An 18,122-nucleotide genomic window follows, 5' to 3' on the forward strand; every position below is an offset into this window, starting at 1 on the left:
GTTCTTTGGCTATCTTCTTTTGAATACTAAGCTTCTCAAGTAACTGGTGTGGGGGGGTCACCACTGATATTTCTTGTGATACATCAGTGATTGTGGAGAACAAAAATTCAGAAAGGAAAAACTATTTAAACATTTAAATATTTAAATGCTATTTAAACATTAAAGAAAGAGCTGTATTTGTATAAAGCAGTTAAAGCAAGAAGCATACTTCAGTTTCACAGTATAGATTTATCATCTTGATAGATATGTCAATAAATACGGGTTTCAGCACAATAGAGACACAAAATGGATTGATATAAACTCATTCAGCTCTGTTACCTTTTAGTAGTGCTGTCAGGATAGCTAAATCAATATCCTGGTGTCCTTCTGATCCCATTCGAAAAACTGTGATCTGCAATATTAATAGACAATACCATTATTGAAACCAGGGTAATTAAAAAAAAAAAAACAAAACAACTTAAATCAGGGCAGTGTGACTTGAATCTTAAAATTTACTGATGTCTATGAGATAATCCTCCTTTATTTGCTTTATGAGAAGCTTATTAAATAGGATTAACATACAGTATATTTTGTGTCATAAAATTTGGTAAGATAGAAATTGTATTAATCTTCATATGGAAAAAATGCATTCAGTGACACTTACAGGGTGAAACTAGAGATGAAGACATGCTCCTGTATTAGAGTGACATTAGACTTAATGTTGTCAATAGATTACGAGTAAGATTTAGGTGTATTATGAGCATGGACCTAATTGATGTCATATGGCATAGAATAAATATTTTCAAGTTATATTAGAAACCTATTCAACCTTGAGATTCCATATAGGAATGACTTTGATAATTAATCTAAGAATTATGCTTCTAACAGGTCCAGAAACATCTTCAACCATGTATGGTCAATGACCTATCACTTGAAGTTATAGGTCTGAGGCAGTGAAGTGAGATACACAATTCATAAATTATAAGAATGAATATGCAGCTGTTCTTTCTACCCAGAGTCACTCTTGGTTAAGACTGTACTGATATATACAGAAGTGTAAATCCCTTTGCTCCTTTTGTTGCCATAGCAATAGCTTTTTTTGAACCTCTGCTTCTTATCAAGCAACATAGATTGCAGCTTTTTACTTGTGCCTTTCGTTTGCTCATGAAAATTATACCATCATTTTGATCTGACCACTTGTTGTCTGTTTTTTCTTTTGTCAGTATGAACTGCCCCAATTCCTTTTTTTTAAGAATAAGTGACATCTTTAATTAGGAATTACATAAACATTATTTACATTCATATTGAGCAACATCTGTTGTTTCCATGTTCCCAGATTCCTCCTCATACAGCACTGAACTGCAGCAGCATCTAATATTGAGAAAACATCAGGGCACCAAAAACTGTCTAGCATGACAGAAGGACACCTACAAGGTCTGAAGGACAAGGCAAAACTTCAGTGATACGCTTCAGTCTGACAGCTGAAAAGTGCTGTAGAGCGTATTCCAGGAAATCCAGTGCAGCCCTCCTTTAGCACCTATTCTACCTTCATTTGATCCTAGAGCTCCAGGAGTTTTAGGCTTTGGTATCAATGACAGTAGAACAGCACCTTAGAGGCTAAAAAGCACACTGGATAAAGTAATAGGAAACGGGCTTAGCTCAATTAGTCAATTGAGTTAAGTAATGTAAGACATTACTTATGTTAGGCAATCTCCCCAGCTAAAGTACACTATTTCCAAGTTAGACTTGATTTGATCCTTTACTGTGTTCTCGATACAAAGCATAAATGATACTTTAATGGAGTGTTTTCTCTCTCTCTCTTTGGAATATACAGATGTTTCCCTCAAACTACTTGATGTCTATCCCCATACCACAACTTTGGAATGGAATAGAACAGGATAGAATTAGAATAGGAACAGAATAGTAACAGAATAGATTATTTCAGTTGGAAGGGACTGTCAACAATTATCTAGTCCAACTGCCTGACGAGAGCTGGCCAAAAGTTAAAGCACCATACTAAGGGCATTGTCCAAATGCCTCTTAAACACTGACAAGAATGCATCATCAACCACCTCTCTAGGAGCCTGTTCCAGGGTTTGATCACATTCTTGTAAAGAAATGTTTCATTATAATTTTCCATTTTTTTCCTATTTCCTTGATGACTGGCAATGAAGCTTTCCTTGCAATGCAGGCAGTCTGCCCACAGGTAATGTGAATAAAAATACACATTTCTATGTATGTCTCATCTCAAAACATAATCAGTATGTGAGCTGATGAGATCAGACCCTCTGCTGTACATGGATGATGTACAGCATGTCATGATGTGCTTCCCATGCCACAGATGACAAACTTGGAGGTAGCACGAAATGGCAAGATGTCCTTCTCTGTCTTTATACATCAGGAGAGGCAGTCTGTACATTGGGGACTGAATATAATGGACAACAGAGTTTGGAGGAGGAATAAACATCTCAAACTAAACACATGATTGGTAAACTCACAGCTTAATAAAATGTAATCATATAAATTGCAAGCACTGAACAGCTTATCACCACAGGAAAAATTAAAGTACTTTTCTGACATTGGACCACATATAACCTTAAACTTCCAATTTCTTTTTCAACCTTCTTCTCTGCATGCATCAGAAAAATAAACCCATCAGAAGAATGAAGTGTTGATGCATTAAAAATAAAATGGAGCAATGTAAATTAGTTACATTAGAATAAAAAGGCTGTCCTTCCACATCAACTATTGCTTTATTATTTTTTTTATGAGGTCTAGCATAATTCAAGTAGTAAAATAAAGAAGACAAATAATTGGGAAAAAAAAGATGGAAATTGAAAGATTGCTTAGACTCACACCAGAATTATAATTTTTGAGTCATGTCTGATATTGAACTAGAATTTCAGACAGAACCAAGGAAAAATATGATACTTCATACAATCACATAATCATAGGATTTTTTAGTTTGGAAAAGATGTCTAAGATCTTCCAGTTAAACTATTAACACAGCACTGCCAAGTCCACCATTAAGCCATGTGCCACATCAATTAATCTTTTAAATACCTCCAGTAATGGTGACTCAACCACTTCCCTGGACAGCCTGGTCCAGTGCTTGACAAGCCTTTCATTGAAGATTTGTTTCCTAATATCCAATCCAACCCTGCATCTGGCGCAATCTCAGGCTGTTTCCTCCTGTCCTGTCACCTCTTACCTGGGAGAAGAAACCAATCCCTGGCCACCACAACCACCTTTCAGGCAGTTCTAGAGAGTGATAAGGCTCCTTTGCTCCAGGCTAAACACCTTCAGCTCCCCCAGATCCTGATCAGATGTGTGCTCTAGACCCTTCCCCAGCTCTGCTGCCTTTGTCTGTCTCAGCACCTCACATTATCACAGAATCACAGAATATCCTGAATTTGAAGGGACACACAAGGATCATTGAGTACAACTACTGGCACTGCACAGCATCTCCCAAGAGTCACACCATGTACCTGAGGGTATTGTCCAAATGCTCCTTGAACTCTGTCAGGTTTAGTGCTGGGACCACTTCCCTGGGGAGCCTGTTCCAATGCCTAAACACCCTCTCAGTGAAGAACCTTCTTCTCATATTCAAATTGAACCTCCCCTAACACACAACTTCTGACCCAAAACCAAACACAGTACTCAAGATGAGGCCTCAGAGAGTGATTCTCACCTCAGGCTGAGCACAGGGGGACAGTCACTGCCCTGGTCCTGCTGGCCATACTGTTGCTAATATAAGTCAGGATGCCATTAGTCTTATTGGCCACCTGGGCAAACTGCTGGCTCATGTTCAGCTGGCTCTCAACCAAATGCTAACTTAATTTCAAAATGCTCTGAGTTTAGGACCTCAATGACTCAGCTGGCACTGTGGACTTCTGTATTTTCTACATTCACAGAGGCAGTAAACAAATATGTCCAGCCTCTTCTTATGATTTAGATTTTCTGTCACTATCCATAGCTGCTTGCTCACTGTGGCAGAGGCACTCCTCCTGTTTAAGGCAACTGAACTTTTGGCCAGGCAGACACTCAGTAAGTAGGCGTAACTGAGGGTAATCCTATTGTGTGAGGATATCAGTGAGAACACAGAACCAACCCCAAATAAGCAGTCTGGCTGGAACCTGGGCTGAAAAGCAGAACACAGCAGAAAATCTGAGAACATATCAACCACTTTACACCATAGATATCTGCAGACACAGGGGCTGTTTGAGCTACCCATCCAACTATAGCAGCTGGCTGGGTGGCATCCACCTCTCCTTCAGTATAGACGTCTCTCACTATTATTCCTTGACACTGAGAGATTTTTTTACCTGGTACCAAATATTGATGGGTTGATAAAAGATATTTCTGTGCAAGCATGGAAGGTTTAAAATACATATAGCAACCTTTAATTTCCGTAGTCAGAGGCAAGAGGAAATGCAGACACGTCCTAAAGTATTTATGCAGAATTTACACCTAGAAATGTCCAATATCTTTAGGTCTTAAAAAACCTGTATGTTTCACTGGAGACCTCTTCTTCTGGTGTGTTCTTTCCCCTGAGTTAACTGGGAAGAATTTTACGTTTCCAATGTGGTCACCTAACTCCAAGAGTCATTAATGTATCTCACAACCTGCCAGTGCAACTTACAAGTACATTGATGGGTGAATCTCTGCAGAGAACTGATAAGGAACACACTGATGACATTGACTGGACCTTGTTAAAAGGGATACAGATACTACTGCACTAAAAAACATACAGATGCTACTGCACTTAAAACATGCTAAAGGAAAATATCTGGGTCAGTAAGCGCTATTCCCAGCTACCTTGTTCTGGATGAGTGTCTTCCATCTTGGTAGATGCAAAAATAACAGAAAATTAAGGATTTAGAAACCCATTTAACAACTCATTGCTAGGAAAAAGCCTTTCTTCTTTCAGTGAAGAGAAAGTGCCTAAGAGCTTTTCACCTACCTGCTGCAGACCCTTTAAGCCTGTTGTTGAGTTGTTGACCCTCTGGACAACTTTAGAAGAAAAAAATATAGAAGGAAGAACAACCTAGTAAGGTGTGCATATGGAATCCAGGTTATTTCATTACAAAGTAATAAATCCCAAGAAGCCTGTATTTAAAAGTAATACATGCTAAGGACTTACTTATGTACGAAAAGGAAATAAGCAGGTAAGAGTTGCAGTTTTAGTCAAACTAACACTAGACATTCTCCTGTATTGCTGTGAAAAAGGGAAGATTAGTTTAAAAAGAATTTTTTTCTGTGCTGCTCTGTTTCACATTGTATCTATGAAAATATCTCCTATTTTTCATAGGAACATAATGAAAGTGTGTTAGAGAGTAGAACTACCATTTACCCTACCCTGCTATTTCTTTTGAGCCAAAAAACAATTTATATCCAAAGAACGGAAACGTCAAAATCAAATACTCTTTTTTTTTCTATAGGGATTTGGGCCCACATTATTACCTCTTTATAGCTGGTATTTTCAATTGTTGGTGTTAAACTCACTTATTTTAAAATAACAGTTTTTTCTGTTCCTCTGTCACCCCATTGGGTACTTTGGGGATGGTCTTTTTCCTATTTCCTCCTGTCTTTCCTCAGTGTTCACTATTTATAGACTTGAAACAGCTTATTCAGGTAATTTTCTGAGCAATCTCAGTGAGCAACTGTGATTGTCAACAGAAAACACTTAAAAAAAAAGTATTTTTCTTTTCTTCTTTGCAAATACAATAGAAGCTGGGGTTACCATTCCTTACAAACACAAAATTGTATTGCACTGCACTGAAGAGACAGGTCTTCAGAAAGACATACCTGAAACAGGCAAATGACTCATCAGTAGAAGTTTCCCAAAAAGCTGCAAAACAGTTGATAGGCAACTGGATTCTTGCTAAATGTCTTGAATTTTGGTGTGTCCATAGTGATCTTTTTGCAAAATACAGTAGCAGATGCTTTCAAAGCTGGACTCCATCCAGGTGGAGGTGCTTGGAACCTGACAGTCACACTTTTTCTATAACAAACTACCTCTCATTTCCCTCCACAAAACCTGCCTAAATAAAATGCATGAGATTTGCCTTTAAAATAAGGAAGAGACACATGCTCCCTTGCCCCCCCGCCACTGTCTCCCACCACAAAACACACATCAACAAACAACAAACCAGCAAACCACAAACAAACAAACCAACCCAGCAACAAAACGCTGGGAAAGTTCTACCTCATTGCAGATTTTACTGAAGTATCTTAATGTGAACAAGATTAATTTCCAGGCAAATAAACTAACTGCATCCTCATTCTGCCTAGGAAAACGTGGCAGGAAATCACTGAGCCAAAACAGAGCCTTTGCAAGCAGGATTACAGCACACTGTGATAGTTGCCAGCAATAATTATAGTCCAGCAGGGCAGAAACCAAATTTACAGGCAGGGCAGGTAGAAAACAAATAAAAACCAAGAAGATGGAGTAAAGAAGAGCAGCAGGATAGAAAGGAAGGTGGGAGGAGGCTGGAGATATGCTGGGGGGAAGCAGAAGGAAAGTATTATCTGACGTTGGGCTCTACCAAAAGCACCTATTTTAAAACTGCTTTGCTCTCTGTTTATAATCGGTTCCATCCTTGTTTGACAGATTACTTTTTCTTTCATTTTCTTGTACACAGTTTCTGGCTTAACAGGGTCAGTTTAGCCTTATGTGTTTCATTCATTCTTTTATTTTTTTCTGGCTTCATGTTGATATTGCATTGAGCTCCTAAAGGCAAAGTCAAGTGACAGTATTTTACTTGAGTACAGTGAATATCAAACAGATTTTCCAGACTGTGTCTGGAAAACCAGTGTCCAGATTAGCAAGTTACTTTAAAGGATGCTCCCTTAGCCATCATAACTGTGTCACAGCTTGCTATATTCAGGCCTAGGTGGATATATAAATGATTAACTTTTATCAATATGAGCTGCTCTGCATTGGACAGTATGTACAAGTTTGTACTCCACATAGGCAAAGTTGATTTTACCCCTAGAATGAGAAGCAAGAGCAACAGATAATAATCATCAACTATAAATTTCCCAGGCCATAGGATGGTAATGAATCTAAAAATTGTTCTGAAATAGTCTAAAGGTAATGTTTGGTAAAATGAATGACACATCATAAATATTCTTTCGAACTACCAGCATATTCAATTCCCCTTTTTATGATTTTACTAGCCAAAAAGTGAGTCTTTCCAACGTAGCACAGCACTTTTTCCCCCCCTAGGATTTATTCTGAAAACTCCAAAGAGACAGAAGAGCTTAATCTGTTTGAGGTAATTGTAAGGTGCCAGGATTAAATTTGAATAGCTATGCAGCACAAGACTGTAGTTGTATTTATTCTGTAAATTTTTTTTTACAGTATGGTAAACCTTGACCACTTCAGAGTACAGAGAGAGTTAAAATATGGTCAGATTTTTAGCATGTATTCGTTTGGAGAGGGAGACTGACATGCACAATTGTACAGAAAGATGTTTTACCCTGTGTCATGAAAGAGACAAGAGATGAAGGAGAAAAATAATTCTTTAAACCTCAAATTCACTGTACCTGCTGACTAGACAATGGATAGCTGAAGGAAAAAAAACAGGTCAGCAGTCATGAGAGAAAAGAAAGCACGAAGTGTGCTCACTTTACAAACTTAGCATTCTAAGAATGCTGCAAATTATTCATGCTTTTAGAGACATAATTTTTTCTCATCATCATTTTATTATGACATCAGGAGAAATTATATGGTGATTTAAAATATATTTGAAGAGATTTTATTTTTAGTTACCTCCAGTAAATATTTTAGTGTCTTTAAATGTCACCTCTGAAATATAAATTTCACCTCTGACATATAAACTTTCCTTATGCATCTCAGTTACATAAGTAAGGATAAAACCTCTCCCTTTTCTAAAAAAAAAAAACAGACGCAATTGTGAGTGCAACCTTAAAATCTCCTGTTTTAGAACATAGTTGGATTTGGCTAAATAGGCAATTGCTTCCAGAGTACATGTTGACATTCATAATTTAGTTAGGCCTACTTAAATATTTCAGTGGAAAATTACTCTGAAAATAAAAATGAGAGTTTGATAAAACAAAATATTACAGGAGATTAGTTATGCAAATTGTCAAAATGGTTCAGATAAGAGGGGAAAGCATTTCCCTTTTTCTTGGAAGGAATAATACTATTTAACACAGGGGAAAAACTGTTTGAAGTGGAGGCATAGCAAAGATCAAAGTGAGCAGGTGAGTCAGTGGGTCATACTGCAGAAGAAAAGGGATGGCCAAGTAAGAGAAAATTCAGGAACAGAAAGATTAGAGGGAATTGTGTTTAGGGAAAATATAAATTAAGTAGTTTGCTATTTTGAGGAGTACAAAAGAGAATTCCAAATGAGGAAATATGAGGGGAGAAGTTTGAATGTTGGTTGCAAAATTTCAAAAATTTTACCTCTCCTTCATTGTGCCAGCACTGCAACAGTTCATGTTTTAATTTGATTTTTCATAGACTCAATGTCTAGTAAAAAGCAGGGAAAAAGCACAACAATCAGTGTTTATAAGAAAGGCAGCAATTCTGCAATTGAGCCATCAATTGATGTAAGTTACTGTAAATGTTTGGCTTTCCCTGTACTTGGTACCTTTTGTTCCAGACTGGACATCTGAGACAGCCTTAATGACTGAGAGAACAGGTTATGTAAATCTCACCACTCTGTTCCATTAAAAAAAAAAAAAAAAAGAAAAAAGATGTGCACATTGTTATATGTAACAGGTATAATTCGCACCATAATTAGCATGATATATATAATATTAAATATTTGTTAGAATGTACCCGTTTGTATTAGAAGCCCCCGCCCCCACCTCTCAGGCAAAACCCGGTGTGTGTTGAAACCTGATTTACAAGCAAAAGGATGTGGCTCGCCAGGAGAGGGGCCTTATCTGAGGCGATATGGAGACACCCAGGCACTGATCGTCGGTGAACGACCCGAGATGAGCATCAGGAACATCCCCCGGGCCGAGACATGTGAATACCGTGTTCCCATAAATTTCATCAAGGGTTTCAACAACTCCAGACTTCGAATTGTTCTTTGTCGCCAAGAAGGAAATCTCATTAACTTATGAGACTCTGAATGAAACAAAGGACTGAATGCCGAAATCCTGGCTTCAGGCAAAATTTTCCCTATAAAAATCACTTGTACCGGGATGATGGTGTGGGAGCATAGAGGAAAATCTCCGCTGAGGCTGACCTCTGTGTCTCGCACCCAGCGCCGATCCCGGGCTTGGCACTGTCCTTTTCCTTGTGGCTGGCTTAGAGTTAGATCTCTATTGCTAAAATAAATTTTTATTTTTAATTTGGCTGGATCATTTTTCATTTATAACACACATACTGTTTAAGTCTTACAGTACTATCAAGATTTTGGAATAGAATATGTATATTTTCCAGTGGAATAAATGACCAAAAGTTTTTTGGTAGTATACCAATTTCTTTTCCTCTACACAACGGGTTTCATACTGGTACATTAGGGCAGTTCACTGCCTGAATTAACAGTCCCTGTGGTTAAAGTTGTAGATTGATGAGTAAATATAAATCATAGGTTCACAAAACATATAAGCAGGGTAATACAAGCCAGATACTATCCTTTAAAACTCTGGGCTGTGCACATTGCAGAATGTGAACTTAAGCAGAGATGTGATTTCACATAGACTTAGCAGAAGCTTGTTAAGACCAGCCAAAAGAGAGTAATTGTTTTAACTGCTGAGATAGACATTTTCATTCACACATTGGTATAATCCAAGGTTTTCCATTACCCTGATTCAGACCAGAAATGTGGAGGAAGTGTAATGTAGTTCACTTCCTGCAACTCTTCTACTATGGAGACAGTTCTTGAAGGTATTGGCAAGGCACTGACATAATAGATATTCTTCTGAAACATAAAAGTCACAAGTTATGGAGAAAGTTCATCACTGAGATGGATATTCTGTTACTCCAAGAAAACAAGAATTCAGTTTGGTCATTCTCATTTCTGTATATCTGGAAAAATTGTGTCATGCAAGTCATGGCCATAAAAATATTGTCTGTGAGCCTTACATGCACACATATGTCTTCTGAACTGAAAATGCTGATCTTAGAAGAAGGTTTTGTGAGTTGATTGGGTGGCAACAGTATTGATGCTGGGGACTGTTTCTCCATGTTAAACTTCAATTTCTAGTTTTTCTTTGCAACAGTTTTCAAACAGTCTGATGAGACATGGATGCCCAGATTGCTTTGCTATAGATGATGCAGACATATGGTTGTTTTGTATTGAGGCTGATAGTCTCATGACAGCATGCAGAGACCAAGCAACAAAAATAGCCACAAGCCATTAGTTTCTTAGCTGGTTTGCTGGTGAGACTAAATAGGCAATACTTGGAAAAGGCAGTTTACATAGTGTGAGATATTTCTGTAGGACAGTAATATTGCAGTTCCTGCTTTATCTACAGAAACCCTGCATCTCATACAGTGAGCTCCTCATCTCTGGCTGAGATATTACAGCACTAATGAATGGGTCTCTGTGCCCCACATGAAGCCACAGAAAGGATAATTTTATTTTCTAAGAAAGATAAAAGAAACTATGATTTCTCAGACACAACAGAGCCTGGCAGTAATAAAGGTTTCTGAACGTTATCATGGAGTATATAAACTGCATTGACTCTTCCAATTCCCCGATTGCAAAAATTGGTTTATATTATCTAACGTGGAATTTTGCTGTGCCACCAAGTACTGCTTTGCCTTAAATTTCCTTATCCAGAAAATTTACAGAGCTGTATAACAATTCAGTGTGCATTTCCCAATATACCTGTTAATAGTGTAAATGGGGTAATGGATATTTCCACAAGCTTACATTTTTAGAGGGAAAAGAAACATTCTAAATTTTATTTCTGTAGCTACAAGTTTAACCACAAAATATATAAGAAAATAGGAAGTAAAAAGATTGGTAGTAAGCTGCTTTAGTATCTATCAGATGACTTCACTGTAGGCACCAGATAAAACAGAAAACATTTGCTTACTGAATATATAAGCAACAAAAGGAATATTGGTCTTTGCAGACATGTTCCAGATGTGAGGATGGCAACAGCAGCAGTTCAGGATGGAACCAGTAACTAAATTGTACACTTCTGCTTCTGTGGTAGGTCTGACATTTTTGTAGTTTCTATTAGAAGATGCCCTGCCTCGTCTGACAGTAGCTGAAAAGCAGATGGTATGATCAAAAGCTTTTCCAGGGTTCAGTGTAATACAACAGCTGTGTTTGTGGTGTTTGTTTTTTGTTTGTTTGTTTGTTTGTTTGTTTTGGTTTTTGTTTTGGTTGTTTTTGTTTTATTGTTTTTTATACATAGCTCTTTTTCTTGTGAAAGCTGTCCTCTGAATTGCTGAAATGAAAAAAACAACTCCTAGCATTAGATTTTTATTCTCTGTGGAGTCAATGACTAACTTCAGCTAACTTCATCTGGCTTCTTGGCAGCTGAAAACAGAAAATATGGTCTTAGTTCTTTACCAAAAAAGAAATTGGGTGGCGTTTGCAGAATTAAAAAACACTACTCATTATCTTAACACTTACAGAGGTAGAACCTAAGTACTAGCTTAATCCTCTTGATTTGTATGGGCTGGATAGGAGGTTTAACCTCTTCCAAAATTACTATAATTTCACAGTCATTCCTGAAGTAGATTAGTACATCAATTTGGACACAGAGGACATACTGTATTGCACTTTATGCTGGAAATCTCACAGAGTGTTTCCATGGGAGAAATGAAAGTATTTAAGCAACCAGCAGGCCAGCAGTTACATGATGCTTTCCTGCTCCAAATGTCTGTTGCCAAATTATATGCTGTTCACAGCAGCTATGCTGCAAGAGCTACAGTTGACTCTTTTACTGTTTGAGAAGACATTGTGCTCTCTTCAGGTTCCTCTCTATGAGAAAAAATGACATCAGCACTAAAAAACATTAGCTGAGATGATTTTATTGTTTCTGAAGAAAAATTTCTTGAAAAAAACAGACCTAAATGAACTTCTAATGTCTGGGAAGGGCCAAAGAAATCAAGTGACAATATACTAGTAAATTCTTAAAAGTCCATCTGATTTAGCTAATATTTAATTCAGATCAAAGCGTACACTAACAAACAGTTGTAGCCAATATTTAATTAGCATATGAATTCACTGAGCCTGCATATCCAGCTGAAAAGCACAACATTTTTTGCAGTAGTATATATCGAGTCAAACTCTTCCCTCTATAAACTAACTCTTCCAGAAACATGGACAGGTTTGCTACAGTAGCCTTTTCTGCCACACAGATCTGAAGCCATAAAGGATCAGTCAGTCCATCAGGGACTGTAATCCATATAAAAAAGAAACTGCTAAATCACTGTGAGATGCTGGAATGTTGATGACTCAAACAACTGGCCATTTGCAAAAGCTGAGGATGCTTCTCTGATGATGCTCCAAGTAACCCCAAAGCGGGTACACACTCATCTCTGGACACCACAGCTGGGTGGTGAACAAGAGAAGGGAAGAGGCTGAAAGGAGGCAAATCTTGCAAAGTGGGATAGTGCTTTTTATCATGCCAATGTCCTTACAGAATGGCTCAGCTTCCCACATAGCCTGAAGGTACTCATCCTTTCTGGTAATTGACTCAACTATGCTGAATTGAGAGGCAGCTGCAACTTGTGTCCCATGATCCACAGTATTACATTATCTGTATAAAACTCCCTTCTCCAGCAGAGGTACCTGGGCATTCCCACTGAGCCTGAGTGTAGTATTAACCCACTGGAATCTGTGCTGTATGGACTTCCCCCAGCACCAATGGATCAAGACTGTGATCATCGCTTCAACCAATAGATATAGAAATTGCAATAATTAGGTCTCATCTATGGATCCACAGGCAGTGAATATACACCTTTCTAATATTTTCCTCTCTTTTTCTTTCTTTTCCTTTGTACATTTTTTTAAGTGTTAATTTTTCTGCTTTTGTTTCTAACCAAAACTGCTACATTTTAAAATTAGCCAAGTATCTTATTCTACCTTAAAGTTCTAAAGTTTGCAAGTAAAAGTTTGATATTGAACCTCCAAAGAATTTTGAGTTTCTTCCCATGCATTGCTCAGAGTAAATCAAACCTTTTCCAAGTGGACCAGGACATAAAAATGACTCAACAGCTTCCTTGTACTTTGTATAAGTAACCATTAAGAGTCAAAGCCCTACATAAGTGTGGCAATATTGGCATTTGAATACTAGCCTTGCAAGGCAGCCTTCTCATGCACTGTGTATTTTGGGAAAATGGGGATCCACCTCTGTTTGACAATAAAAGCAGGATAAATAGCAAGCACCTGCATGATGCAGGTTGTCTTGCTCTCAGTGCAATGCGCTCAGTTACTACAGCATGACACCTCCTTTGTTTCAATCTGACAGCACCAGAACTGCAAGTTATGCATTAAGTCATCTGGAACTGCCTACTGCCATACCCATCAGCAGCACAAAGCTGAAGTGAGGTTTGCACTGTCTCTGAACAGCCATCATGATAGCCACAGCAACCATACACTGTGGTACAAGAACAACAGGGAACAGTAGAGGCAAGAGGAAAATATCTATTACTTGCTGCCATGAGCTAGAGATGGGTTTTTTTTTTTTTCTTTTAGTGGGAAACAAATAAAATTGTATCTTTTGCCTCGTTTTGGAAATATGTTCCATGAATGAATGGAGGCACACAAACCTATGAACCTATGCCCACTGACCACCCTCTCTTTGTTCTGCAATTCCTTCTTGTAATGCAGTAGCAGGCAATGACGCTATCAGTTTGCTTAATGTGGTCACTGAAACTTCAACTATCCAAGGAAACAAATTAAGTGGAAAATGGCCATGGTAGTTATAAGAAAAAAAACTTGACCAGCAGGTGGCACGTACTTTATTGCAGGAATTAATGTGCCATTTCTAAGGTGCTTATTAAGGTGCTTAGATTGGACCTATTCTGATTCACCACAATTTCCATTTTCTATTCAATGAATAAAAGATTAGGTGTATTCACTCTCAAAACACTATTTTGGAATAATTAGTTTATGACAAACATCTCTCACTGCCACAGGTGTGGTTGTTTTCAAGGACACAGACCTTTCTGGCTTGCCAAAGTGGCCTTTCCCAGTGGTTGTACAATGAAGCTCCACAAACAGACCCATGCAGCTTGCTGGAAAACAAGCTGCAAAGAAAGAAGCCAGAAAACACATTCTGGCTTCTGAGAAATTCACATCATGATTTGTGAAAAAAGCACTCCAGCAACATGCCAATCCAAGCTGCAAAATGAAGATGCTCCCAAAAGAGTAGAGCAGCCTGTATTTGCCGGAAAACTCAGACACCACACTTACTATCTTTAAGGGAAAATACTAAGACCAATTTGTTTATTGAGACAGAAGTAAATACTCCTTTAAAAGCTAAAAACAGACTTCTAAGCTATTACCCAGCATAATGTGTTCTTTAGGGATGGCCTGAAGTGAAGTCTCCTAGTCTGCTTCCTGACTGCTTAGCTCTGGTGAGCCCTCATGCTCCTATTTTAGCATAAAATAGGTCTCAGCATAAACTTTTAAAAATAATTCTATGTAAATGTGGCAGTAGAGAATCTCTATAAATAAGCCATAAACTACTATCCTGCCCTTGTAATCTACACCTATATGTACACAGACATGTGTAGTCTACTTAATTTTAAATAGATTTTTATACCTTAGCCCACATTAAGTTTCTTCATCCGTATACATTTCTGAACAAAACTCTGATGCTTGTAACGTCAACTCAGATAAGTATGTAATTTCATAAAAATTATCCATTGAATTGAGAGGTGAAAATTCCTCTGTCTTGCACATCTAACACACCTAGATCACTCCCCTTCTAGGGCCTCACCTTATAATTCATTATGTGTACTTCAGCTTTTACTCAATGAAAAAATTGAAACTTAATCAAAGTAAATGGAGCATTACACACAATAATAATAATAATAATAATAATAATAATAATAATAATAATAATAATAATAATAATGCTTCCTGGGCATACAATTCATTATTTAAGAGTGAAATCCCAAATGTCATAACTTGAAAAATCTCATGATCTGAGAAAAGGGATAATTTTTGCTATGATTATGCTTTTTCACTGTCTACAACACTTGCATCAGATGTATATAACTGATGCCACACTTTTCACACATTTTAAGCAGGTAGAGAAGGAACAATTATTTCCAAGAAAGCTTTTTGTTCCTTGCATTTGTTACTTGCATTTTATTTTCATTCTCCTCATCCGTGATTCAGCTGTATTGATATACTTTACGAGCATCTTCCGGCTGTTGCACTAAGTTATTTAGTGGCACACAGAAATAAGACAAGCCTCTCCTGAACTGTCTACTTTGTTCTGTATCAATCCAGCAGCTGCAAAATCAGATAGGCAGGCACACTGACCACGAATATACAGAAAATAGCCATGATCAATTTAGCTGCTGCTGAGCTCTCTGAGACAATCTGTTGCATATTCCTTCATTTTTTGAGGGGTTGATCAGACTAACAATGGTCACTTCATCAAGCAGCGTTTTTTCTTAAGTCAACAACCAAATCAGAGGGTCAAGCTCGAGGAAGGACAAAAGCTGGGACAGATGTGGCAATGCAAAGCATCTGGCTTTGTAGGAACAGTGAAGTCACCACTCACCCCTGGGAGTATTTCATAACCCCAAGTCATCCATTTCCTCTGGTTATACTGCCTTCAGTACCGTGTGCACCACCTTTCTTTTACATATAAGAGGCTGTGAGTTTTACAGGACACCATTGGCCTAGCAACACACCTCAGACATAAAATCTTTCTAGTATACCAATGTTACAATTAGCTGAGTACAACATAGGTACTAGACAGAACCAACAAGTCTAATGTATTATCTTTATATATACTTAGGCTAGTGTTACAAATTCAAATTCAGAATACTTAATTTTGGGCACACCATCTCCTGACTAATAGCTCTTCATAAGATTAGTAGGTGAAGAATATCAGTGGTTACAGATGTTGCATATCTGCAAAGAAACCTGTAACAAATGCACAACCTTGAGTGGACTAAAAATCCTAATGTGCAGACAGAGGCAAGACAGAATCTGCAGACAGAATCTACTGCAGACAAAAATCTTCACAGTTATTTCTCAGTAGGAGGGTTTGTTCAAAGCCTGACAACATGTTCTGGACCTTGATGTCAGGAATAACCAAGAATGGCATTTTTCTAGTCTAGATAATTCAACATCTGCCTCTGCTTTCTATCCGTCATTCCTTTTTTGTTCCTGCCCTTGTGCTCCTCTCTCCCTTCCTCCCTCTCTTCCTCATTCTTTTCTTTTATCTTCTATCTGTAAGTATGCTTTTTATGTCTATGCAGAACAATGGTTTACAAGTGCTATTATTATTATAATTATATATAATTATCGCTACTATTACTACTACTACTACTATTACTACTACTGCTGCTGCTACTACTACTACTACAACTACTACTACTACTACTGAAATGGCCACAAAATAATTAATGCTGTAACCCTAAAAAATTCACTCTGCTAGTCACTGATCAGAACTGTTACAGCAAATTCACTTTAGGGCAGTATCATCTACCTGGAGTTCCCAGAAGCTGTGATGTGAACCAAACCCAAACCTTATAAGAAAGATTAAGTTATAAAATTGAAGCATGCCTGTCCAGTCAGTTTGTGACAAAATCCTCCAGAAATTAATCACAATCTTTTTCAATGTGCTTTTTCTTCAAAAATATTTCTGCAAAAGCAGCCTCATTGATCTCCAAGAAATTGTTGAAAGATCTTGTGCTCTTCAAGAGAATACAAGCATGTGTTCAAGGGATAGCCTTGCTACTGCAGAACACGAACCTCAGAGACAAGCTGCTTTCCTTTCATGTCACCTATCTCCACAGTAAGGCAATACTGTGACACTTCATGACACTTCTGCAACTCTACAGCATCTTTAAAATACAATCCCAGGGACAGATGCATAATTATGCCTTCTTCTGCTTTCTGTAGTTGCATGAAGTAGAATTTTAGTCATGATATGCCTGAGGATGACTGAAAAATAGTAATATTAGCTGGATTCTATGTTGTCAGAGGAAATGTAGAGGAATTTACAAAATGATTCTATGTTGTCAGAGGAAATGTAGAGGAATTTACAAAATCAGATCTGTTAATCACTTTAAATGCAAAACTATTGAGTAAAGCAAACAAAAGTCAGCATGATATCACTTTAGAGTCTGGATAACAGAGATCAGATTTATTATACCTTCCAACAGGCACATAAAAGACTTGATCAAAACAATGCATTGAACTCAACATACCAGCTCCTTCTTCTTCATGCACTCCATGAGGATAATGAAGAGGTGCTGTGCCTGGGTTCGGGTGTATGTGAAAGTCTTCTGGATGGTAACTAGCAACTGGTCCCTCAAAGACTCGTTGATAAGTCTGAAATTAAAAATGAAAAGATTAAGTAAAAAAACAGACATGAGTGAACACTGTAACTTCATTTCAACTGTTTTCAGGCACAAAGGTCAAAAAAATAAGAGTCAACAGATCACTGAAGGTTGTTTTGGGCAGGTTTCAAAATCAGGAATTGCTGAAAACATAAGAGATAAATTGGAAAATACTGTTCTAGGAGAAAATGTTGATTGCGCTGAGGTCCCTCATCAACAAAGTTTTCATATCAGTTCCCACATATTGCATGACAGAAGGTCATTCAAACTATCAGCTCAGTGGGATTTCTTAACAAAAACAAAAACAACTGACAGTGTGAATTTGAGGGAGACCAACACTTTTAAGTGAACTGAAGACTCCTTTCTATCAGTGAATTAGAAAAGTTCAACTCATAGTTAATTTTATGAAAGTGGGAACTTTATGTTGCCAGTGGTTTTGATTTTAGTTTGAATATGTCAACTCACCCTACTGATGCTACACAGGACCTCATAAGCAAACAAACAAATTTCTCTGTTCCTCACTCCACTCAAAGAAAACATTTTGATTTTGGCCATGTTGATCTTCCTGAAGCTCAAGAGAACCCATTTTATATTCCTCCTCAGTGCTAAGGTCAGTACTTGCAAAAAGTGGCCGAAGAGCAGAAATAATTAATAATAGTAT

At 37.7% G+C, this 18,122-nt stretch overlaps 1 protein-coding gene across 1 annotated transcript in view; it reads right to left on the minus strand.

The window, feature by feature from the left end:
* TRPM3 (transient receptor potential cation channel subfamily M member 3) overlaps window positions 1-18,122 on the minus strand; it is a 259,088-nt gene that overhangs the window by 74,579 nt on the left and 166,387 nt on the right. Inside the window, exons 8-9 of the mRNA XM_054004438.1 lie at window positions 17,330-17,453; window positions 319-391 (exon numbers count right to left, since the gene is read on the minus strand). Of these exons, the coding sequence (XP_053860413.1) occupies window positions 319-391; window positions 17,330-17,453 (197 nt within the window). The remainder of the gene's footprint in view (window positions 1-318; window positions 392-17,329; window positions 17,454-18,122) is intronic.

This window comes from Vidua macroura, chromosome Z (assembly GCF_024509145.1).
Source record: "Vidua macroura isolate BioBank_ID:100142 chromosome Z, ASM2450914v1, whole genome shotgun sequence".
NCBI lineage: Eukaryota > Metazoa > Chordata > Aves > Passeriformes > Viduidae > Vidua > Vidua macroura.